Genomic DNA, 25,826 nt, shown 5'->3' with positions numbered 1-25,826 from the left:
AATAGACTAAAACAAAAACCGGAGAAGAGGGTATTACATAACATACTGGTTACAAATATATTAAACACAATTCCTGCTTTCGACACTTGTTTGAGAAGGGGGGAAAAAGTCCTTATTTACAGCTTTTAAACAAGCATGTCAACAAGCTTGGCAGTGACGGGAACAAATGAGCACGCGAGTGGCCGCCGCTAGGGGGCGCTCCCTCACGTCGCCTGTCCGTGTGGGGGCGCCCCACCCCCGCCGGCCACCAGGGGGCGCCGCTCGCAGCCTGGGAGCACCGGCGAGCGGCAGAGGCCGGCCGGGTGGCGGCCATGGACCGCTTCGTGTGGACCAGCGGCCTCCTGGAGATCAACGAGACCCTGGTGATCCAGCAGCGAGGAGTGCGCGTCTACGACGGCGAGGAGAAGGTAGGGCGAAGGCCGCCCCGCCCCGCGGGCCCTCGTGCTGGGCAGGGCCTCATCCTCGGCCCTGGGCTGCCGGCCTCGGCCCGCCGCTCCCACTGCACGGTAGACGGCGGAGCCCGGGCGCGGGCGAGCGGAGGTCTCGGCCGGACCCAGCCCGGGACAGTCCAGTTCCGCCCTGTGGCGAGCGCGCTACCGGAACGCCGTCCCCACCCTCCTCTGCTGGACCGGTGATGATTTGTTCTGGGCTGAGCCAGGGTCCCTCGTCCAAAAGGATCTCCGAAGGAGGCAACAGGGTCCAGCCCCTTGGGGTTTTCTGTTTGCTTTGTGATTACTTTAGGAAGTGGGCTCGAGGCTTCGTTTGTTCTATGAAGTAATGCAGTAAGCCCTTGCCTTGGAATGCAAGCTTAAATCTTAAGAGCCCGGCTCGCAAAGAATAAGAGAAAACACCGAATACAAGTATTCTGTACCTGGAAAACACATGCCATCTTGTTCTGAATTAAATGTACGACCTGGAATCAGGAGTGGGAAAAGAGCTTGCGTCCCCCAAAGCACTTTTAGTTTTCAGTTCTCACTTGCGGCATTCCGCCTTCCTCGCTGCTATAGAAATGAAGCCTCCCTCTGTACCATGATATACTTTTTCCTGGTCAGTTCTTACAGCAATCTTACCCCTGACTTAGGGTATGGGATGTGCTACTGTTGCCTTTGAGGCAAGCTCCTCTCCGCGACTGCTTCAATAAAGTTTGAGTTACTTTTTAAGTGAACCTAGATTGTACCGGGTTTGAGTAGTAAACAGGAACCAGCCTAACTAGTCTGTCAGGTTGAGATAAGAATCTACACGAGACCCCAAAAGGGAGCGATTGGACAATCTCTTCACTACAGCAAGAGCCTTTCACATTTCCTCTTGCTCCTTGACACAGCCGTGGTATATACTCTGGCTTGGGCTTTGAGTGCATGACCTAAGCATTTCAAGATGAAAAATGCAGTGGTTCCGAGCCAGAACTGTTTGATCTACGGGAACATGGTGCCCTTTCACGTTTTCATTTGTTTTGCAAATGTGAAGTTTTACTAATTAACAAAAAAAAATCTTAAAATATAAATTCGGTTGTTTGGCTTTGTGTAAATCAGATTAGCAGAGAGAGAGAGAGAGAGAGAGAGAGAGGCCGGATTACGTGCTAGAAGTACTTGAGCATTACTTCTTTTTATTTTAAACGTTTTCTTTTCTTTTTTTTTTTTTCTTTTCTTTTTTTTTTTTTTTTTTCGAGCTGGGGACCGAACCCAGGGCCTTGCGCTTGCTAGGCAAGCGCTCTACCACTGAGCCAAATCCCCAACCCTTAAACATTTTCTTGCCTGTAGGTTCCCGTCATGAGTTCCTGCCCTGACTTCCTTTCCTGGTGGAGTATAAACTGTAAACGGAGAGAAAACCCTTTCTTCCCCAAGTTTCTTTTGGTCATGGTGTTTATGACAGCAACAGAAACCGAAGCAGGAAAAAGCCCTCATGGAGTGCATTTAAACTGCTGGTAGATCTTTTTTTTTTTTTTTTTTTTTTTTTTTTTTTTTGGTTTTTTTTTTTTCGGAGCTGGGGACGAACCCAGGGCCTTATGCTTCCTAGGGTAAGCTCTACCACTGAGCTAAATCCCCAGCCCCAGGTAGATCTTATTCTTAGAAAGGAAATGTTTAAAAATGTGTGTCCAAGTGTTTGGTATATGTGGGTTGTAAAAGGCGTGTTCCCGTGTGTGCTTGGTTTAACATAAAAAGTGCATATATTTCAGCCTTGCGTGAAGTTACATATGTCAGTTCCTTTGTTGTTGTTGTTTCAAACAAGTGTTGGTTAAGTACAAGTTTAAAAAAGTAAGAAGGAGAAAAAGAAATTTGAAATAATCATTAGCATTACTACCCAGAAGACTTTTTTTTTGGCAGAGTACATAGGTTTGATATAAACATTATATGTGGAAATTTTACTCTTTAGTGTAATAAAATATCATGGATCCCTTACAATGTGATAACACAATACATACCTTAACTTCTGTTTAAGAATGATGCAAGACAAAAGCAGGTAGATCCCTGTGAGTTTGAGACCATCCTGGTCTACAGAGTAAATTCTAGAACAGCCAGGGCTACACAGAGAATGCCCTCCAGGGTGGTGGGGATGAGACAAGGCTGGCAAAGTGGCCCAGTCAGGGAAGGCACCTGCAGACAGCACCCTAAGTGTGATCCCCAGGTCTCAGATGCTGAGAGAACCAGTTCCTGATTGTCCCAACCTTTGGATATGCTATGGCATTGGCGTATCCACCCATAGATATGCACAGTAAACAAACAAAAATACATGTAGTAAAAAAAAATGTTCACAGTTTTACAGAATGATACTTGATAAGGCTCCTAGTGGTTACTTATTTAATACATTTTTTTTCTGTTCGAGAATTTCTGACACGCATAATACTGTACTGATCAAATTCCCTCCCCATCATTCCTTCCCTATCCCCACTGTCACTTCTCCCTCCTAATATCATGTTCTCTGTTTTTTGTTTTTGTTTTTGTTTTTTTAACCCATTGGGTCCACTTAAGTGCTGTCAGTATGTGTATGGTTGTGGGGCCATCCACTGGGGCTGTGGGGCCATCCACTGGGGCAGTGGGGCCATCCACTGAGGCTGGAGGGTCATTTACTGAGGCTGGAGGGCCGTCTACTGGGAATGGAGGGCCATCTACTGGGACTGGAGGGCCATTTACTGGGGCTGGAGGGCCATCTACTGGGAATGGAGGGCTGTCTACTGAAGCTGTAGGGTTGTCCACTGGAACCTGGGTAGCTTCTCGGGCCGGATCCTTGAAGAACATTGGCTCGCCCTCTAACAGAAGCAAGTTAGCTAGAAAATGATTCTCAGCTGCACGATCCCCTCACCCCACACCCATGCTTTGATTTTCGTCTGTGTTGTAACAAACATTCTTAACCACATAATCTTGAACTCAGAAGTATTCTGTCATTATTTGTAATGAACTGGATCCTTACTGCTAAAACCTTCCTTCATAAGTGTGTGGTATGAGATAGCCTCCAAAATAGGTCCAGCCTTGTAACTTTAGAGATATCTAAACACTCCTGGAAAAGATGCAAGCAAGCCTCATTTTATGGTAAATTCTGCTCTCTGGTATTTATAGAAATAGTAACCTCCAGCATGTATATATGTATGAATATATATGTGTGTATGTGTGACACACTCTCTCTCTTTCTCTCTCTCATTTTAACAGAATTGAGAGTATTTAATTTATTAATCTCTTGAATCCTAACTCTAAATTGGTTTATTGTCTAATTTTCAGGAAAAATAATCTATGAAATTAAAACTTCCATCATAAAAACATAGACGACATCTTTTTTGTGATTGTATAAGTGTATTTTTATCTCTTATAAGGGAAGTAGAGAGAACAGGGTCTTACGTGGCTTACGCTGGCCTTGAACCTTCTGCTTCCGCCTCCAGAGTGATGGGCTCACAGGCACATGCCGCCATGCCAGTGTCTGTGGTGCCGGGGACCCACCCCGGCTTCCTGCGTGCTGGGTGGTTTATCAGCAAGTACATCCCAGCCCACGTTAGCGTTTTTAAAACCGTTCAGAAACTCAGGTGTCTCTTATTCAGCTGGGATGCTATGACAGTGCTGCAGACTGGGGGACAAGCGCAGAGGCCTAGAACTTTCTTTCTCACAGTTCTGAGGAGGGAGTGTCCTAGGTAGATGCTGGGAGGTTTAGGGCTTTGAGGCTCCTCTCCTTGCAGACAACCACTGTGTGCACCTTGACCTTTCCTGGTTTCCTGCCTGCAGAGACAGCTCGCATCTGTTGTTCATACAGTGACTCTGCTCCATCACTGGGTTCCTATCTCATGACGACCGTGTCCAAGCATAAGCACTTCCCAATGGCTCGAACTCAAAATACCATCATATTGGGGGCAGTAAGCACACACACACATAATATATATATGCATATATGTTATATGTATGCATATATGTTATATGTATGCATGTATATATGTGAATTGAAATACAATGTATACTTTTCAACTTTCCTTTTTTATTTAAAAAAAAATCGGTCTAGAGACTGTGCCACATTCCTTGGTTCTCTGTGTATCTTAAACATTTTTACTACTTTGAAATCTGGATGACTAGCCAGGCATGGGGGTGCATACCTTTGACCCCTGCACTTGAGAGGCAGATCTCTGTGAGTTCGAGGCCAGCCTGGTCCACATATCAAGTTCCAGGACAGCTGGGGCTACATAGTAAGGATCAGAAGGATTGCTGTAGTCAGTGGCATCCTGTCAGACACATGTAAATGCACAGGGGTGGGCCTCATTGAATAGTGTATACAGTCCCCGTATTCATTTTCTTTAGTGCTTGAAGCCCACCAGTCGGGATTTGTCTTAATTAGGGTTTTACTGCTGTGAACAGACACCATGACCAAGGCAAGTCTTACAAAGACAACATTTAATTGGGGCTGGCTTACAGGTTCAGAGAGTCAGTCCATTATCATCAAGGCGGGAACATGGCAGCATCCAGGCAGACATGGTGCAGGAGGAGCTGAGAGTTCTACATCTTCCTCTGAAGGCTGCTAGCAGAAGACTGGCTTCCAGGCAGCCAGGACTAAAGCCCACGCCCACAAGGCCACACTTCCTAACAGTGCCACTCCTGGGCCAAGTATATACAAACCTCCACACATGTTTACGTCTATTTCTGGATCTTCTTTTATACGGATATCTTAAAATTCTAATCTCATTGTACAATCACCCGCTCTGTTTTATAGAACGAAGGAGAGGGGGCTGGGGGAGAGATGGCTCAGCAGTTGACAGCACTGGTCTTCCAGACCAACCGCCTGCTCCTAGCACAGCTCACAGCCGCGTGACTCCAGCTCCAGAAGATTCAACACTGTCTTCTGCCTTGGCAGACACTGGCAGTCATGTGCACCCACTCCACACAGACATACACACACATGCACACAGTAAAATAAGTCCTGTAAAAAAGAGTCCTTTGGGCCTTGATGGGCATCAATGGGAGGAGAGGCCCTTGGTCCTGATGAGAACTTGATGCCCCAGTGTAGGGGATGTCGGGGCAGGGAGGCGGGAAGGGGTGGGTGGGTGGGGACACCCTCATAGAAGCAGGGGGAGAGGGGATGGGATGGGGGGGTTATAGAAGGGAAACTGGGAAAGGGGATACTATTTGAAATATAAATAAAAATATCCATTTTTTTAAAAAGGATCTTTTGCTTCTTTCTCTCCCTCCCATTTCCTCCCACCTTTCCCAAAATAACCATTGTTAACCGTGCACTCGTTTTAGACTGTTTTGGGGGGGAGGGAGGATGGAGAGATGGCTCAGTGGTTAAGAGCATTTGTTCTTCCAGAGGTCCTGAGTTCAATTCCCAGCAACCACATGGTGACTCACAACCATCTGTAATGAGATCTGATGCCCTCTTCTGGTGTGTCTGAAGACAGCTACAGTGTAGTCACATACATGAAATAAATAAATAAATCTAAAAGAAGAAAAAAAAGACTGTTTTTGGTCCTTATCTAGAGATGTGTATACACACACATGGAAAACACATTTTGTTGAAGAATTTAATTCTGTGTAGTACATTGCAAATTCCTTTTCCCCTCCAGTTCCGTCTTCGCGTTCCGTGATAACGTAAGAGGCTCTACCTCTTATTTAACTTTAGCGTGTGTGCTGTACTAAGGATATATTTTATTTAACTATTCCTGATTGTAAATCTAGATTATGTCTTTTTCATAGAATTTCCATAATTCTATAATGTGTATTATATATGTGTGTATCATATATATGTATATATATCCATTATGTAATTATATATTATGATATATATAACTTATATTTTTGAAGTGTATAGCTTTGCTTTTTAATTTGTGATAATCCTCATTCTAAAATGTTTAATAATTTCATATTATATGCTAGCGAGTAAGGAAATCTGGGTGATATGGAGTGATACTGATATTTGTGTGACGATCTTATCGTTTTAGATAAAATTTGATGCTGGGACTCTTCTCCTTAGTACACACCGGCTGATTTGGAGAGACCAGAAAAACAATGTAAGAGACACTTTCAGCATCTGCTCTGGGCTTTGTTCAGTTATCTGTGCATTAGGAGTGTCGATCGGCACTGGGGGCCTTGACCCGGCTGGGTGCCTGCTACCCCCATTCAAGATTTTCAGTTTGTTTTCCCTCTTTTGTTTTTGTTTTGTTTCGAGACAGGGTCTTACTCTCTAGCCTAGTCTGACCACAAACTTGCTATATAAACCAATTGGGTCTCAAAAGAGATCTATCTGCCCCTGCCTCTGCCTCCTGAGCGCAATGGTGCTTAATTCTTCTGCTGTCAGACAGCAGCGAGCCACTCTTACAGCATGGTTCAGTGTAGGGGAGAGAAATCCTCTCCTCAGCTGTGAGGATCCTTAAAAAGGTAGTATGTGTTCTGAACAACCCGCCGTGCCAGGTTCCTGAGAGGGAGGAGCGTTCTGCAGGGATCCGCCTGGCCGCTGAGAAAACCTTCCCCGGTACCACGGAGGCAGAGACCCCTCACCCTTTTTTTAGAGAGACTGAGGTGTATGTGCACAGAGCTGATGTCTTCATTCCAAAGAGTTTTAACTTGAAAGTCGCAGCCCTCAGCAGGGTCCGGTCTGGAATCTAAAATGATCTTATCATTGTTTTCCTAACCATTCCCGGCCCCGGCTGTGTTCCGGGTTTTAAGTGCCTAAGTCTTTGCACCATGTGTGTGCAGTACCCACAGAGGCCGCAAGAGGGCGCAAATCTCTTGGAATTGCAGTAACATAGTTGTGGGCTAACACGTGAGAGCTGGGGATTGAGCATGGGTCTATTACATACAAGTCAGTATAATGATTTAAATTAAATTTAACTTTTTTTTAAACAAGGTTTTACTGTGATGCCTTGCCTAACCTTGAACTCAAGTGGTCCTTTTTACTCTCCCAAATAACTGGGATTGTAGGCATGTGCTAGTACAAGTGAACTTTTTGTAGTTAGTAATAACAAAGCTACATTAGTATTTTCTCTTAAACTGTATACACATGTATTCATACAACCTAGCTAATGTGGGGAAATTATAGAGAAATAGAAATATAAAGAAATGGAAAAAAAAGAAATAGAAAAACCACCCATATAAAATACACTCCCTAGAATTGTTTTGTTTTTGTTTTTCATATAAGAAATATTACATCAAAACTTTTTCACGCAGGTTCTCTTTAATTAGACGTTTGAACAGTACAAATGGTGAATTACTTTACATCGGCTATAGATCATATTTTACAAAAGAGATGTTCAAAATTCATAAATTTTACTTGAAAAAATATACCAACTACAAAAACAAAGGTAGTTATTACTGTTTTATTTTACTTAAAAGTGATGTATTATTAGGTAATTTCTTTACACGTGTGTACTGACGGGTATGTGCATGCACTCACATGTATGTGCACGTGTGTGCGGATACCCAGGGAGGGCACTGGGCTCCTGGAACTGGACTGACAGGTGATCGTCAGTTGCCCAACACAGCTGCTGGGAACCGAACTCTGGCCTTTTGCACGAGAAGCAAATGCCCTTAACTGCTGAGCCGTGTCTGCAGCCCCCTTTACTTTTATTTTTTGAAACTGGGTCTCACTGCATAGCTCTGCCTGAAGTCTTCCTGTCCCAGATTCACGAGTACTGAGGTTGCTCGTGACACAATCGTGATGTATCACCACCTGGGTAGTTACACCTTATTTATTAGTGTGTGTGAGTGTGGGCGAACCTCTGTGCACACGTGGGGGTAACCAGCAGATACTTAACTTGCAGACTGGTTCTCTCTTCCACCTCATGAGTCCCAGGGACTGAACTCAAATTTTTAAGTTTGGGGCGGGCACCTCTACCCACTGAGCCATCTTGTCAGTCCTGCGCTTGCCTTTAAAACTCTTCTTGGGTCTTCCCATGCTCCAAAATGCTAGCATGGAATCTCATTTAATTCTCCTGACGTTTACTAAGACGAATGGAAGAGTAGCTGGAATAGTGCTTGCCAGGCGTGTGCCTCCCTGTCCAGGCAGAGAGGGAGCAATTCCTTTAAGGATTACAGACAGCATTGTTGTTTTTAAGAACCTCTCAGGGAACAGCACACTGTTGGACTCGACCTTCTGACGAGTGTAAGGCAGCTCTTTTTCTGTTGGTTTCCTCTTAGGAGTGCTGCATGGCCATTCCCCTGTCGCAGATTGTATTCATCGAGGAGCAGGCTGCTGGAATTGGGAAGAGGTGAGTTCTAGCAGTCTTCATTCACAAAGCCATTTCCTGTCACAGTACTGGTCAGTAGGTCCTTTAGGGTGTGTTTCCGCCTTATTCTCATTTTGAAGTTTAATAAAGTAGTAAGGTTTGCTGTACTCTCCTGTGTCATAAAGTAATGTGGCCCTGCTGTTACCAAATGTATTTCCACAAGCACACTTGTCTTCCATTTAAACCCAGCAATACCTCAACCGCGGAAAGAACTGTTAATGTTGATAACTTATTGATAACCCCATTCCCTTAGGGTTATCATTCATTGTTACAGTCACAGGGTCAGAGCTGGGCAGGACTGTGGTTCACAGGGTCAGCGCTGCATAGGACTGTGGGGAGGGAGGTTTTCAAGCCAGAACCATTTTGGATCCTCCAGATTGTGTGTCTGAAGTGCGTGGTGTCCTCAGCAATAGGGACTTAACCTCCCACCCTGAGAGACAACCAAGGACAGCAGCGATTGCTAGACTGTCTGAGGAGTCACCAGACACCCTGAGCGAGCACCCAAAGCAGCGCTTCTCATGGCCGGTGTCGGGGTTTTGTTAGATGTTCTGTGGCTCTGGAGTGAGTACTGTCACATTTTTCTCATGACTTTTCAGATACCCTTCTGTCTTTTACTACCCTCTCCCTCCCTTTCTATTTGTCTTCTTCTGCATCCTAATTAATGCCTCCTGACACGCCCCCCCATTTGTCCGGCTTTCCCCTCACATCAGTTGTAGCCTGCTACTCAGATAACTTCTCCATCGCTCTTCCCCCACTGTGGTCCCGTTTGCTTTCCTGGCTTCTGCGGTTACTACGGGATACATAGTTGCTGTGGAGCGCCTGCAGAGGTTAAGGCCTCAGAAGAGAGAGCATGGGGCATCGTCTTTCTGGGCCTGAGACACCACAGTCAACATGGTCTTTTCTGCTGCCGTCCACTCACCTGCAAAGGTCACGGTCCTCTCTCCACAGCCAAAGGGCGCCGCTCACGGCGTCCGCGTGCCACGGTTTCTTTGTCCGTCCTCGGGTTGAAGGACGCTTGGGTTGCTGCATTTCCTAGGGATTGTGAACAGAGCAGCAGTGACATGACAGAGCCCGTGTCTGTGCTCTGAGGTGTTCAGTCCTTCGGCGGTGAGCCGTGGAGTGATGTATCTGGGTCACGTGGTAGATGGTTTGAGCTTTTTTAAGGGTTTTCCACATTGGTTTCCAGAGGGGCTGCAATCTGGTGCAGCAGTGGATGAGGCTTTCCTTTCCCTGTGTCATCTCTAGCGTTGGTTGTCAGCTTTGTCACCTCTGCCGTTCTGACCGGGCAAGGATGAAATCTCAAAGTTGCTTTGATTGCATTTCCCCAATTGCTAGGGAAAATGACCATTTTGGGAGGAGATTTCCTAGGCATTTTTTTTTCTTCCTTTAAGAATCTCTGTTCAGATCCCAAGCGTGTTATTTGAACGGGTCATTTGTCATCAGAGAAAACATATAGCGACATAGAGATACACAGAGACAGGTGGTATTCCTCTGACAGAGTGGAGCTTACAGTGATTCACTCTCATTCTGTGGGCTTCCTGTTCACACAGTTGATCCTTCCTTCCTTCCTTCCTTCCTTCCTTCCTTCCTTCCTTCCTTCCTTCCTTCCTTCCTTCCTATTTTGCTTTGTTTGAGACAGGGTTTCCCTGCACAGCCCTAGATATCCTAGAACGTGATCTGTGGACCAGGCCAGCCTCGAACCCAGAGGCTGTCCTGGCTCTGCCTCCGGAGTCCTGGAATTAAGGTGTGCACCACCTCCGCCCGAGTCTTCGGCTGTGCAGACACTTTCCCGTTGTCAGTTGTTGGCCTTGGTTCCTGGGCAAATGGAGCCTGACTCAGAAAGTCCCCCGCTACCCCATGTCATGGAGGGCACTGTCAACGCTCCTTCCAGTCAGTGTTCTGCACTCAGGCCTCTGGTCCGTGTGGAGCTGGTTTTCTAACGAGGTGGTAGGCGTGGGTCTGATTTCGTTCTTCTGCATGCGGGCTTCGAGTTTCCCCGTATTATTTGTTGATGATGTTTTCTTTTCTCCAACTTACTGGGTTTTTTGTTTGTTTGTTTTTGGTTTTTTTTTTTGTCTTTTATTTAACGTCTTTGTCAACTATTGAATTGCTGAAGTCACGTGCTGCTCTCGGGTCTTCAGTTCCGTCCCGTTGCTCTACACAACTGTTTTGGGCCAGTACCATGATGTCTTTACTACTGTGGCTCTGTAACGTGTGTCGAGATGCGGAATGGCAACCTCTCCTCTCCAGTAGCCTTTTCTTTTTCTCCTCAATATTATTTTTTTTTTTTTACTCTCTGGGGTCCTTTTTGGTTCCATCTGAATTTCAGGATAGTTTGGTCATTTGTTTTGTTTTGTTTTTCTGTCTCAGTGAAGAGCGGCATATGGATTTTGATTGGGATTTTGTTGAATCCGCAAGTAGCTTTTTAGAAGACGGTCATTTTCACAGTGTTCATTCTTCCAATCCATGAACATGGGATGTCTTTCCTTATTCTAGTGTCTGGAGGTAGGGGTTGAGGCAGGCTGCATGGAAGGGAGGATCGGGTAGACCAGGCTAGACCATGGTGAGGCAGGCCCGGTACTGTACTTACTGTACTGAAGGTGATGCTACTCACACACATGGTAGAAGCTCGTCTCCCTAGATCGCCACACTTTGAAAGTTGTTTTACTGCCAAGTCTTCTAGGTCATTGCTGCCATTTTCCAACCAACGACACTGTAGAATGTTAGCTTTGGATGGGTTTTTACAAAATACCAACCAGCCTGCTTTACAGATAACTTTTCACGTGGTGTTTTCAAGTAAGAAAGGCAGGATGCATTGGTAGAATTCATTACACCTCTATCAACTCGGGATGCTGTGAAGATAGGGAGCCACCAGCCACTCAAAATGTCAGGGACTTACTTTGAATTCATTTCTAAAAGCCATACTTTTGTTTCATTTAGTTCGTGTCATTTTTTTTTTAACTTATGGAGCAAAGGGTTTATTTGAGACAGGAACTCAGACAGGGCAGGAACCGGAAGCAGGAGCTGGTGCAGGGGCCATAGAGAGGTGCTGTCTGCTGCCTGTCTCCTTTCTCAGCCTGCTTTCTTTTTGTTGTTGTTCATATCTTAGGAGGTTTATTCTTGCAGGCCTTAATGATCCTGAATATGAATTAGAAAAGAATGTCTTTTAGGAAATTCAGTGTTTTCATGTAAACTCTAAGAGAAGCTTAAAGCACAGGGCTCGCTGTGGCAGCTCCTGCTTTCAATCTCAGCAGGGGGATTGCTGTGTTGGGAGTTAGCCTGACTGAAGTGCCGGGTCTGCCAGAGCTACCCAGTGAGATGCTACCCTAGAGCAGTACACGAATAAGCAAGTAAACGAGACGTCATGGGAAACAGAATTAGTGATTTTAAAATGGTCAATGTATTTGCTGTTCCATTAGTGCCAAAATCGTGGTTCATCTGCACCCAGCCCCTCCTAACAAAGAACCCGGCCCATTCCAGAGCAGTAAGAACTCCTACATCAAGCTCTCCTTCAAAGAGCATGGTCAGATCGAGGTAAGCCTCCTCACGTGTGAGTACAGCTCACGCGAAAGTCTGCGTGTGTGTGTGTGTGTGTGTGTGTGTGTGTGTGTGTGTGTGTGTGTGTTAGCATGGCAGGAGACAGCATGACAAAGTACCGGGTTCTAAACCACATTAAAAACAGAACTAAATTTGTGTTTTGATCCTTATCAAAAACTGAGCAGCAAGAGGGTGCGGTTACATCTGAGGCTGGAAACCTCCTGGGCGGTGGCCCTCCATGGCTAGTGAAGCTTTTAGTGGTTGGTCGATGAATGTGCATGGAAAGGTATTAAACTGACCTATCTGAAAGCTCAGCAGCAGGCGGCTGGTGTCGGTTAGTCAGCAGCAGGTAACATGTTAATTAGTCAGCAGCAGGTAACATGTTAATTAGTCAGCAGCAGGTGGCTGGTGTCGGTTAGTCGGCAGCAGGCGGCTGGTGTCGGTTAGTCGGCAGCAGGCAGGCGGCTGGTGTCGGTTAGTCGGCAGCAGGCGGCTGGTGTCGGTTAGTCGGCAGCAGGCGGCTGGTGTCGGTTAGTCGGCAGCAGGCGGCTGGTGTCGGTTAGTCGGCAGCAGGCGGCTGGTGTCGGTTAGTCGGCAGCAGGCGGCTGGTGTCGGTTAGTCGGCAGCAGGCGACTGGTGTTGGTTAGTCAGCAGCAGGTAACATGTTGGTTAGCCCCATACAGAAAATGATCAAGCAGGAGGCCCCAGTATCAAGCTTTAGAGGACCCTAATTAGGAAGTTGCTGGACACTTGTTCTTAAGACAAATGCAGGCACATTCATGTCCCCGACACCTCACGCCAGCTTCTGTAGCTCACTGAGTGTCCCCGCAGAGCAGTTTCAAAGCCAGGTGAAGTGACTTTGTCAACGGTGTTCTCATTGTATTAGGAAAAATGTATTTTTTTTAAAAAACTTAGCCACATTTTGTCCCTGATTTTGGTTTGTTTTATGTTGTGTTTTGAAACAGAGTATAATGTGGCCCATAGTGGCCTTGAATTTGTTATATAATGGAGGATAACCTAGCACTGATCTGCCTACCAGGGTTTTAGGTGTGTGCTTCTGCACCTGGCTTGTCCCTGATTTTTACTTTATGTTCTCTGCGGCTTCTGTGGAAAATGGTTCAAAGTGTTCCACATATGTAGGATTGGGTGTCACTTCAGTATCGCTCATGTGTGGGGAGAGAACTCCACTCTATGTAGAAGGCCAGTTTCTGTGTGTGCATGTGTGCGTGTCTGTGTGTGTGTGTGTGTGTGTGTGTGTGTGTGTGTGTGTGTGTGTGTGTGTGTGTGTTTCTTTGAGCTTTCTGGAGCTGATCCTAGAAACCAGCTTTTGTCTCCGCTGGTGTCTAAGGGTCTTGTTGCTGCTGACTGAGCAGACCGTGTGGTGAAGGCGTGTTTAGCAGAATGTCTGTGGTGGCTGCCTCCGACTCACTCAAGCGTGTGTGTGTGTTACAGTTTTACAGGCGTTTATCAGAGGAGATGACACACAGAAGATGGGAGACAGTGCCAGTTTCCCAGTCACTACAGACGAAGAAAGGACCCCAGGTATGTTTTTAGAGGTTATTTGTAAATGTAGTATCTCCCTTTTTGTTTGTGTTCTTAGGACAGGGTGACCTAGAACTTGTGCATAGCCCAGTCCTGAAGGGGGTCCTCCTACCTGAGCCTCCCAAGTGCTGGGATTATGAGTGTGAGACACAAGGCTCAGCTGGTACAGTGTTCTCATCTCTGTACCCGTGTGCTCCATAAGAAGACGCTGGCCAGGTGGTGGTGCACACCTCTAGTCCTAGGATTTGGGACACAAGGCCTGGCAGATCTGAGTTCAAGGCCAGTCTGGTCTACATGGTGAGTTCCAGAACAGCCAGGGCTACATAAAGAGACCTTGTCTACACACACACACACACACACACACACACACACACACACACACACACACACACACACACACAGAGGAGGAGGAGGAGGAAGAGGAAGAGGAGGAGGAAGAAGAGGAATTCTCTGTGATCACAAAGTTGTAAAAAACAAAACAGTAGAGTTCTAATTGGAAAAAAAAAAGAATTTTCCTAAGACTTCGTCTCAATGAATCCTCCAACTATGGGCAGGCATTCACATGTGAGAAAATAGCTTAACAGCTTACCAACTACAAGAATCTAGCTACAGTTTTTATGCATTTGATAAATTCTTAACTATCTAATATAAGATAGATCTCCACAGATTAAAAAGGGAATAAGAAATTTAACTCTACCTTACATGTAGAGAAAGCACGCTTGCCGTTGATTATGAATTTATTTTTCCCTTTGATGTTTGAAGGTCATGACGTGCAACCAGAAAGAAACAAGTGTTTTGAAGGGAAGCGAGACGCAGTTGTTGCCGCTTTCTTTGTGGGGTCTTTCCCACCTTTGAAAACTCAGCGTCATTTACAAAGGGTTTTGTTTCCTTCCCGTTTTGTAGGTTTTATGAGCTACTTGTTTTTCCTATTTTTTTTTCCAGCCAGGAAGAGTAAGAGCTGTTGGAATTGTAGGCATTGAAAGGAAACTTGAAGAAAAAAGGAAAGAAACAGACAAAAACATTTCTGAGGTAATCCTTAAACGCCCTTTTACAGCTGGTTCCATCCCGTAATGTGGAATATATTTAGCTTGCCTGCAGCTCTGCAGTGTCCCGTTTCCTACAGCAGATCCACCTCAGCCTTCTGTATTTTAGCATTGTTTTCCCTCTGTGATCACACCTACAGAGATGGTTCAGAATAGGGAGCTGTTCTCTATTCTTTGATTTCCTTTTTCTGAAGGACGTTGAGATGCTCAAAATAGAGTTTTTAGTTTATGAAATAAATTATTCCATTTCAAGAAATAAAGTATTTCCATTTTTTATGGGTTCTCACACCTCAAGGAATCCTCCACAGACATCATATTCTGTACGGAGCCTGATCTATTTAGGAAATAGTTCTTGTTGTCTACACTGTGGACCTGCACAAGGAGCTGTGGCTACTCCACACTGTGTAGACAGAGATCACACTGGGTAGGCAGAGAGCGAACTGGTGTATTGGCAGCAACACACACCTTGTGAAGAGAGAATTTGGGATCCAGAAGGGACCCATGACATGGCCCTTAACATCTGGGGGTCAAGGAAGGCTTGTTAACCACAGGAAGATGGAATCCAAACCAGAAAATTGAGTAGGCATTGGCTTCACCAGGTAGAAGGATGGGCGGGCTGTGCAAAGGCCTACAATCTCCACCACTGAGACAGAAAACGGACATGTGTGATCATTGGTGAAATGAATAAGTGGCCAGAGCAGAGGCCGCAGTCGCTGCAGACCAGCACACGGTGTCTGTGCCTTCAGACAGGTCCCTTTCCACACAGTCGGAATGGAAATGTGTGGTGTGAGGGTAGAACTCTGGAACCTGGAAGGCATGATACTCGGGTGGGCCTGTGCGTCTGTCTGGCTTAAAGGTTTATTTTATATGCTTCCCCACACTTTTTATGGTTTGCTGATTCCATGGTTTATAATAATAATAACAAGGAATCTTTTGTTTGTGCTTTGTAATTACTTAAAATGTTTTCCAGTCAGTTCTTTTCAGGCACTGTGATATTTATATTTATTTTTATTGATTACAACTGATAAAGGAGGTATTCTGTGTACACCCAGAGTTTTAGTATCCTTTTCTCTGAAAATATGCAGCAGTGATTTCTCACACTGTTTTTACTTATACAAGTAAAATCAATCCACTAACAGTCGTGTAGTCCGTGTAAAAATCCAAGGTTGCACCATGTCTCTTTGTTCTAGTTTTGAAAACTAGGTTGGTGTGTGATTTAAATGTTAGGATTGACTGTTTGAGAGCTGGTGCCCGGAGCCTCCCACAAAGGGCTTCCTGCATCTGCTGGCCCTCGCTGATAAGAACCCAGTGTCTAAGCCTTTGTTTCTCTAAGGAAATTCCTGTGAGGTGTGTGCACGTTCCTTTTGTTCTCAGTGTTAGCATAGGGAGCTGCCTATAAGGGTCTCACACAACTGTTCTTACCGTATTCTTTGAGCAAAAGAAAAAGCCTTGCAGGTGGGGTGCTCTTCCTGCAGAGCCGTTTATGCTCTGTGGGGCAGTGCACTGTGCACTGTGTGGGTGGAGTTTTCAGTTAAGGGCAAGCTCTTAATTGGGTTTCAGAAAACCATGGGTCTATGCACTCACTGAGTTGAGAAATTCTCCAGTTATTTTCAATAAGAAACAAAAAGCATTCCTGAGGCTGGGCATTGTCGTTTTCAACCTGGAAAGCTTTTTGCAGTCTTGGTTTGTTTGCTGTTTTTTGTTTTGTTTTGTTTTGTTTTGTTTTGTTTTGTTTTGTTTAATCTCACAGCAAGAAAAAAACAGTGACTTTTTTACTCAGTGTGTCTCTGTGTGTATGTTAGCAATGGTACAACCCAGGACCTCACAGATGCCACAAAAGCATTCTATCACTGAAGCACACCCCAGATTCAGATTTTCTTCCGTGTCCAAGAACAGTAATAATAATCTATGAAAACTTTGGTTGTAGTTTGAGGAAGTTTGCAATTTCTTAAAGTAGATTTTTAAGATGATGTAGATGTGTTGTTTGCACAATTAATAATAAGTTGATAATTGTAAGAAAAATTTATGTCTGTATCATTGCTTGAAAACATCTTAAAATGATCGCATTGCAAACCCCATTTCTCATTTCAGGCCTTTGAAGACCTGAGCAAGCTGATGATCAAGGTATGGTCACATACCCTCTCACACTCAGGTACACACTCACACTCACACTCACACTCAGGTGCCCACTCACACTCAGGTACAATCACTTAGGTGCCCACTCACACTCAGGTACCCACTCATACTCACACTCAGGTACCCAATCACACTTAGGTGCCCACTCACACTCACACTCAGGTGCCCACTCACACTCACACTCAGGTGCCCACTCACAGGTTCCCACTCACACTCACACTCAGGTTCCCACTCACACTCACACTCAGGTGCCCACTCACACTCACACTCAGGTTCCCACTCACACTCACGCTCAGGTGCCCACTCACACTCACGCTCAGGTGCCCACTCACACTCACGCTCAGGTGCCCACTCACACTCACACTCACACTCACACTCAGGTGCCCACTCGCACTCAGTCGTGATGATCTCCAGTGTAGACTTTCTCACAGGGTTCTTCCTCTTTTCTCTATCCAGGCTAAGGAGATGGTAGAGTTATCAAAATCGATCGCTAATAAGATTAAAGAGAAGCAAGGTGATGTCACAGAAGACGAGGTGAGGGAGCTTGTTTTATCTCTACAGGGTTAAACACCAAATAGAATTCAGTGATGTCCTTCAGGGTGACCAGTTCTCTCCCCGTCCCACTGAGCTGTGTCTGCAGCTTCTCACAGTGCTGCTTTCCAAAAAAATTATTACATTGATTGATTGATTGATTGATTGATTGATTGATGATTGATCAGGGCAAGCTGTGGCACAGCATGCGTGTAGTAGTCAGAGGACAACTTGCGAGAATCGGTTCTCCCAGTTCCACCGTGGAGGTCCTGCGCATTGAGTTTAGGTGATCGGGTCTAGTGGCAAGCACAGCTGCCCACTGGGTCACCTCAATGGCTTGGTCAGTGTCGTGTTTTTATTCCTTGCGGGTGAAAGTGCTTAGGCAAGAGTAGATCACACTCATTTTTTTGCTAGGACTATAAAGACTCAAGATTATTTCAGTGCTCTTTCTTACGGTGTAGAAACTAAAGCTATTGAACTGTCTAAAGAGTAGCTGTTTTGTACCAGCTGTTTTGTAGCTGTTTTTGATGCCTGCTTTCTTAAGTTTGGCTATGATCTGGTCATATCCATTTCTCCTTGATAAGCTTTTAGTTTTAGCATTTGGTCAGCATTAAAAATAGCATAATCATTACCTGACTTTCCCCTCACATAAAACTTTGAAAATAAACAGTTTGATAGACTGGGGTAGAAGGAAGGAGAGTAATGATTTATGCAAGGGCCTACAGGAAGTTCACTGCCTTACAGCATGGAAGCACAGGAGACATGGTTCTACAGAGAAATACCTGAGCCACACCGAGTTCGTGATGAGGAATCTCGAATGCTGTGAGGAGAGACTGATTTCACAGTCTTCTGATGCGTTTCTCCCTCTCTTACAGACCATCAGGTTTAAGTCGTACTTGCTGAGCATGGGAATAGCCAACCCAGTCACCAGAGAAACCTATGGCTCAGGCACACAGTACCACATGCAGCTGGCCAAGCAGCTGGCCGGGATATTGCAGGCTCCCTTGGAGGTGGGTGATGCCAAACCCGCGTGCTCAGACCTGGGCTCAGGTATTTTAGTGTCCTCAGAATCTCACCAGCCTGGTTTGGTTCCCCCCCCCCCGTGATGTGGTTAACATTAAATGACATGGTTTTCTTTTTTTTCCAAGAATATTAAATTAGATTAGTATATTTATTAATTAACTTTTGACCATCATCTTCATAATAGCTTTCAATTTCCATTTCAGATGTTTATACATTTTTAAAGTCTGTCTGACGAGAAGTTTTTCCTGTTTTTAAAAATCTTTTTCTGTATAAATACATGTCTTGTTTGTCTTTGAGGCATGATCTCATTTGGTAGCCCAGGCTGGCCCTGAACTCACTGTCCTCCAACCTCTGACTCTCTAAGGGCTGGGATTATAACACGAACCACCATATCTGGCCATATCTAGTCTTTTTAAAAGAACAGAATCTTTCTCCACAGCCCTGGCTGTCATGGCACTCCCTCTGTAGCCCAGGCTGGCCTTAAGAGATCGCCGCCTCTGCCTCCTGAGAGCCAAGGTTAGAGGCTTGCTGCCCCTTGCTTGGCTCTGTATCTAGTCTGTACAATGGCCTGCCGATAGTCGGGCAGTGTACTTTATGAGTGATATCGCCAGTCCCCATGTGCCTGTCATCTGGCTTCCTCAGGAAATCACCCTCCAGATTCCAGGTCATCCCCTATGTAAATTTCCAATACCTATAGATATTAGCTATCTATAGATGGAGGTCTCCCATAAACACAGCTGCAGTACCGCCTCTCACTTAAACACTGACAATCCTCGATGCCAGGGGCTGGTCGGTGTGCACACTTGCTCTTACAGTTTGCTTCTCACGCCCAGATTCCTCACACTCGCGTCACTCTTTCCCCAATTTCTTCTCTCTCTCTTATTCTCTTTTTACTTCTTTCTTTCCATCTTTTTTCTTTCTTTCCTTCCTTCCTTCTTTCTCCCCTTCTTTCTTTCTTTTCTTCTTTCTTTCTTTCCTTCTTTCTTTCCTTTTTTCCTTCTTTGGTGGTTGTTCTGGTCTGGTTTTAGTTTTTTGTGCTGATGGTTAAACACCAAGATCTTGTATATCCTAGGCAAATATTATTTGCCTAAGCTGCACCCCCAGCCCCAAATTTTTTTTTATTTTAACTCCTACCTCTTTTTGAAAAAAAAAAAAAACGAAAACCTGTAACTTATCCTACAAAGTATAGTTGACTGACTATGTAGTATAATGTGTTTGCTGCTCTATGTGTTCCCTGTAAAGTGTTATAAATAGGAATTTTATGTCAAGGATATTTTATAAGGGATGTTATACATTTCTATCAGTAGATATGTACTATTTTATATGTACACACATGTATATAAATATATAGTGAGTGATACATAGAGAGGTAAGTAGATGATAGACAGACAGACAGATAATAGGATAGATAGGTAGATAAATGATAGATGGATGGACGGACAGATGGATAGATAGACAGATGGACGGACAGCAGCCATTGACAGTCATTACTAGATATATTATTCGTTAGGGCTTGTAAAATTATGGTATCACTTAATTCTATACTTTCTTCCTTTACTAAGTAAAATGAATTAAAACACTAAATAAACATTAAAATTTGTTGGCATTTAATGACCCTTCCTCTGAGACATTTCAAGCCACCAGGCCACATGGCCTCTAGTACCTTCCGCTCTCTTCTCAGCTCTCATGCTATAGAATCAGGAAGGTTCTCCAAGACTCTGTCATGGCCTCCATGCACTCGCCCGTGACGGGGTGGTTTATCTACGGGTGTCTGTTCACTGACTGGTGTCCACAAGGCTGAGAATTTGCCAGAGGCTTGTTCCTTCTCTGCCTCATGTGGCTCTGCCCCATCCTGCTCTTCCTGAATTAACCAGTTCATGCTTGTTGAAGCGTACCCAATAGTGACACATGTCGCTAGTGTCACTCTGGCTTTGTGGGTATTTCCAGTGCTTATCAGTGGCTGTGTCGGCAACACAGATGGCCCCTGAGTACTCAGATCTTTCTTGACCTGAATCGCATGTCTGCAGCCAGAAAGACTAAGTACGCCTTTTGAAACATGGTATAGTTCTCTTCTTTTCATTTAAATGATGTTACAGTCCATACATAGAATTTGAAATACTGCGAAGTATGTCGTAGGCTCCCTGGTGTATAAATACAGCTTTTTAAAAGAGAGTTTGTGGTTTCACTTAGATCGTGATCTCTGTTAAGGAGTGCTAATCGATTGTTGTCCTCTCCCATTTAAACAGGAGCGTGGGGGAATAATGTCACTCACAGAGGTGTACTGTTTAGTGAACCGAGCCCGAGGAATGGAGGTAAGAAGGGCACGTTTGGATGATCTGTTTGCTAAAAGATCACTCCCCTCTCTAGTGAGTACACACTGAAGAAGGGTGTGAAAGTCAAAGTCAAAGCTGATTTCAGAAGCAACTCGGTGGGAGAAAAGGTTGACCTGGGGTCCAAGAAGTAGACTCTGTTCCTGGTTTCGCAGTGACCACTGAGTGGCTTTGTGTGGTACACCTCACTGCCTCGGGCCTCAGTTCTGTCACCTTGAAGTGGTGAGGCTCTGCTCGCACTGGAACGAATGGCAGCTTTGCTCTGCAGGGTTTAACTCCGCAGGAGCTCAGACGGTGCAGAGGCAAAGCCGCCTCACCCCCTTGGCTGAGTGTCAGTCAGAGCTGCCCTTCCGATCCCTTAGCCAATCACACTGTGTGTGTCGGCCTCCGACACTTCCGGTCTCTCGATGCCCCGCAGTCCAGTGCAGACTTGAGTCACTTCATGTGACTCATGAATGTCTTTCCAACCCGCCCCCAGGTCCCATCGGGCAGCTGTCGTCGTGTCACCAGACACAGGCTTGTCCCTTGGCACTTGCCCTCGGTGACTCGGTGACACGCTGCTTTTACTGCCCGCGCCTTGAAGATAATTGGGGGTTGAGGAAATTAAGGTGTAAATAACTTGATTGAGGTCACTGGAGCCAGCCGTTTGACCAGCATCGTCCTTAGGCTGGGCTGCCCTGGAGCCATCCCTGTGACTCAGCTCTGTGCCTCTGTCTACCACAGAGCCCATTTATTAAGGCTGCGTTATCTAAACAAGGGCCACTGGGAACTACTTGTGATTTACAATGCAAGGATAAAATAAACTGAGGTCAGCATCCGCGTCAAGAAGGTTTCATTGTTGTTATTTACTACAGAACTGGAGTGCGAGCCCGGAGTCGTCACCGCTAGGCAGGGTTCCACTGCTCAGCTACATCCCCAGCCCTTTTTCCTTTTTGATCTTATGCGGGTCCTGGAAAGTGTGAAGTCATGCGTGCAGCCTGTGCGTCGTTCATGTGCTCCACCACTGCTGGGGTGGCGTCCTTGGCGTCTTCGTTTATCCGTTTTGCCTTATGACTCAGTTACTGGATGATAACACTTTTTTTTTTTCAGAGCTGGGGACCGAACCCAGGGCCTTGCGCTCGCTAGGCAAGCGCTCTACCGCTGAGCTAAATCCCCAACCCCTGATAACACTTTTTTTAACTTTATAAAAATCATTTTAACTTTTATAATTAAAATAATAACATGAAAATAAAACACCATACCAGCATTAACCAGACCCAAGGTCTGCACACTTCGGTGAGCTCCTTCATAATTAGAGTCCGCACTCCACATGGAAGCTATGAGGCTTCCCCTTAAATGCTACGTCCTCAGAATCAAGTGTATTTTAGATACTCATTCACCATCAAAGCCAAAAATCCCATGACAGAATTATAATTAGAAAAATGGCGTTTCTACTATCACAGCAGTTACTCTGTGTAATTTTCAACATCGCAGTATATTATATGTTAATTTTACTATTTTCTATTTTGTGATCATTGGTGAAGTACTAACTAGTTTCACTCAATTTTAAGTGTATCTCTATAACATATAAAATTCTATACTTTTATTGGATATTTTTTTATTTACATTTAAATATTATCCCCTTTCCTGGTTTCCCCTCCAGAAAAATAGTTAGCTTTTTATAACGTATGTCCATCACCTGATTAGGTCCTTTCTCATCCCTTAGATTAGCCTTTCTCGTTCTTTTTCTTCCTGTTCTATGGTACCCACATGTACATTTCTTCATACACACACATACACACACACACACACACTCACACACCAACATTTCATTATCCTCTCGTCTGTCAATGGACGAGTGGGTAGGTTGAGTCCAGTTCTTTGCTATAGTGAATAAAGCAGCCACAAACCATAGAGTACAAGTGTCTCATGGCGGGTATGCAGATCCCTGGTCATATGCTCAGGAGTGAAGTGACTGGGTCATATGTCGTTGAGTTTTTATCTGTCCTAGTGATTATTACAGGACCACTCTATTGATTTTCAGTGCAAACTGGGTTTCTTTTCCTCATTAGTTGCTCTCACCGGAAGACTTAGTAAATGCATGCAAGATGCTGGAAGGCCTGAAACTGCCTGTCAGGTAAAGGAATCTTCACAGGAAGTTTGCCGACTGTAACCGCGATTCTCCACAGAGCAGACCTGCGAGTCCGCCCAGGCTTACCACTGTGCATAGCAAGACAAACCGATGTCCTCTTGAGGTGATGCCGTATGTGGCCTGAGTTCCCCTGTACCGCAAGCATCTGCTGTCCCCCTGCCCTCACCCTCTCAGGATGGGTGTGTCCTGTCACACTCTTGTGATTTCCAAGAGGAAACCCGGGAACCTTCAGCAGTGCACATGTCCAGTTCTGAATTGTATGATCCTTCTCCCCAGCTCAGACTGGGGAGAAACCTTATGTAGATTGCAGTCCATTGTTTTATTATTGTCGGTTAATTCTTGGATTCTTTAATTCTGTCATGGGTCCTTATGGCTTAAACACTGTGAGATTGGCCTCAGGCCTGGCCATGAACTAAGGTTGAACAGGGTTTGTCTCTCCTTTGTGGTCGCGTCCTCAGGTGTCCACACTCTGTCTCACCGCTGTGTTTTCCAGGCTCCGGGTTTTCGACAGTGGTGTCATGGTAATTGAGCTTCAGACTCACAAGGAAGAGGAAATGGTGGCCTCGGCCTTAGAGACGGTATGTGACTCCTGTCCCTTCAGTCCTTAGGGCTTGCCACAAAGATCCAAAAGCAGAACAACTTGAGAAGCCGGGTTCACTGTTGAGTCTGCCTTGGCTAAAACGTCATTCACAGCCTTAATGGTTTTGATTGATAAGGATGTGTTCATTTAATTGGCAACCATAGTCAAAGATTCTGAAGGTTTTTTTCTCTAAACCTCTTTTTTAATTATTATTGAAATAGATTCTTCTCTCATACAATACATCCCCACCACAGTTTGCCCTCCCTCCTCTCCTCCCAGCTCTCCCCACTCTCCTCCTCACCAGATCCACTCCCCGTTTCCCTTCAGAAAAGCGCAGGCCTCCAAGACGCAGCCACCAAAGGTGGTCACTTTCTTGTGGAAGCTTTCTTGTGGCACAAATGGGTGCCTCCATGCAGGCAAAAATGCTCTTACACGTAAAAATAAGTGTACAAATAAAGTGGCCGTTCAGGTTTTAGGAGAAAGTCCAGTAAAACAGTGCCTGCGTGTGCTGACTATTTATTCCCCTAAATGTACTAGGCTAAGCATGGTTTTTTTTTGTGTTTGCTTGTTTGTTTGTTCATTCTGGGTTTGTTTTGTTTTCTGCTCTGTGTTGCTGCTAGGTTTCCGAGAGGGGATCCTTAACATCAGAAGAGTTTGCCAAGCTTGTGGGAATGTCTGTCCTTCTGGCTAAAGAAAGGTAAGTAAGCCCTTGTGCCTTGCCATGCTGCGTGATGTGTTTCTGAGTAATCAGATCACTGTGGGGCTTCTCTTTCTGTTCCCAGGCTGCTTCTTGCGGAGAAGATGGGCCACCTTTGCCGAGATGACTCCGTGGAAGGCTTACGGTTTTATCCAAATTTATTTATGACACAGAACTAAGAATCCCGTACTTGAAATATTTTTTGTCAATATGCTTACATTATGCCAACATCTCATGACACTGAGCTAAGAGATAAACTCAAATAAACCAAGAATTTATTAGAACTTCACAGTATAATGTAAAACTCGTAATCTCTCCCAAAATACAGTCTCAGAAACTTACATTTAAGGCACATATAGGAAAATACAGATAAATGAATATGCAGTTAAAGTCGTGCTACAGTAGCGATGAATGGAACTCCTGGGATGTAACTTGAAACATGGTAGATATCAGTTTCCTGAGTTCAGGTCCCTGGGGAAGAAGAAGTGAAGTTGCATGTTTAGCTAGATCAGGTAATCATTTCGCCATGACTAAACCTCACCAAATTGTAAATGTTTTCCTCTGCATCTAATGTGCCTGTTCTTGGGGCACGAGTGAAGGAAGTAAAAGCTACAGTGTAGTTTAAGAACCTTTAGTACCGAAATAAAAAAGTCAACTGCAGAAAGCCGCACCACGTTCTTCCTTGGGGGCATTGGAAACAGACGTAGGCAATGCCTCCACCAGATCAAATAAAATATCTCTGGAAGACGAGAGGGCTAGGCCCAGCCGACATGGAGAGCACTTGTCTAGGACGCAGAGGCCTTGGGCCTCAGACCTATCACCCACATGATGGGGAAGGAGGGAGTAAGGAGATGCATTTACTTCTCAGGTCCTTTTTAGTTTCGAAGTGATAATTTCATGACTGGCATTTTTAAAGCCTGCAGCAGTATCATTTTGTTTATGAAATGTGGATTTTGAAACTGAATTAAAGAGCTGTGTACACACGCCCAGAGTTGTAATCACAAGTGGGAGAGTTGGAAAGTTCTGGTTCTGGAAGGGCACGAACTGCCCAGGACCCTAAGAACTCTTTGATGTGGAAGCTAAGGGTTGAAAAGGAAGTGGAAAAGTTAGACTCCTCCCACAAGAAGTCTCAGTACTCACCCAGAAACATGTTCCCGTCATAGGCCAGCCATCGTCCTTTCTTCGATGCCCTACATATTATCCATTGTGTAGAGAAAGCACCTGACTAAGGGTATTTCTGATAACAAAACCTGGCTCTTATCACCTCCAATTGTCGGGGCTTTAAGTATGCTGCCTTACTTCCTTTGTATAGCATGGTGACGTTACCTCAAACTTAGGGAGCCCATAGGACGAAGGAGACCCCCTTTCAGAGGCTGAGCTCAAGGTGGAAGAGCAGTGATGGTGTGACCTTGGAACCACAGGAAGGCACACTCTCTGGGAGTTTGAGGATACTCTGTCTGGGTGAGGTAGAGGCTACTGCAGATGCCCTGTGGAGAAGTACCAGTATCCTTAGCTGCAAACCAGGGAACCCCACCCGAACACCTTCCCAGAAAGTTACTTGCTGTTGTTTCTGTCCTCCAATATCATGAG

The 25,826-nt window shown here is 45.1% G+C and overlaps 1 protein-coding gene across 1 annotated transcript; it reads left to right on the top strand.

Annotated features, from left to right (window-relative positions):
* The first annotated feature begins 254 nt into the window (after positions 1–254).
* On the top strand, positions 255–24,896 carry Vps36 (vacuolar protein sorting 36 homolog). Its single transcript, XM_032918944.1, has 14 exons — positions 255–407; positions 6,404–6,472; positions 8,598–8,668; positions 12,106–12,220; positions 13,676–13,765; positions 14,708–14,794; positions 16,900–16,932; positions 17,401–17,478; positions 18,351–18,485; positions 20,745–20,810; positions 22,880–22,944; positions 23,453–23,537; positions 24,160–24,236; positions 24,322–24,896. Exons 1-14 carry the CDS (start codon positions 312–314, stop codon positions 24,413–24,415), a joined length of 1,161 nt encoding a protein of 386 aa, XP_032774835.1. The 5' UTR covers positions 255–311; the 3' UTR covers positions 24,416–24,896.
* Positions 24,897–25,826: the final 930 nt, after the last annotated feature.

Source organism: Rattus rattus, chromosome 13 (genome assembly GCF_011064425.1).
Source record: "Rattus rattus isolate New Zealand chromosome 13, Rrattus_CSIRO_v1, whole genome shotgun sequence".
In the NCBI taxonomy this organism is placed as follows: domain Eukaryota; kingdom Metazoa; phylum Chordata; class Mammalia; order Rodentia; family Muridae; genus Rattus; species Rattus rattus.
The sequence above is the reverse complement of the archived record's forward strand: the minus strand, read 5'-3'. Positions and strand labels throughout refer to the sequence as shown.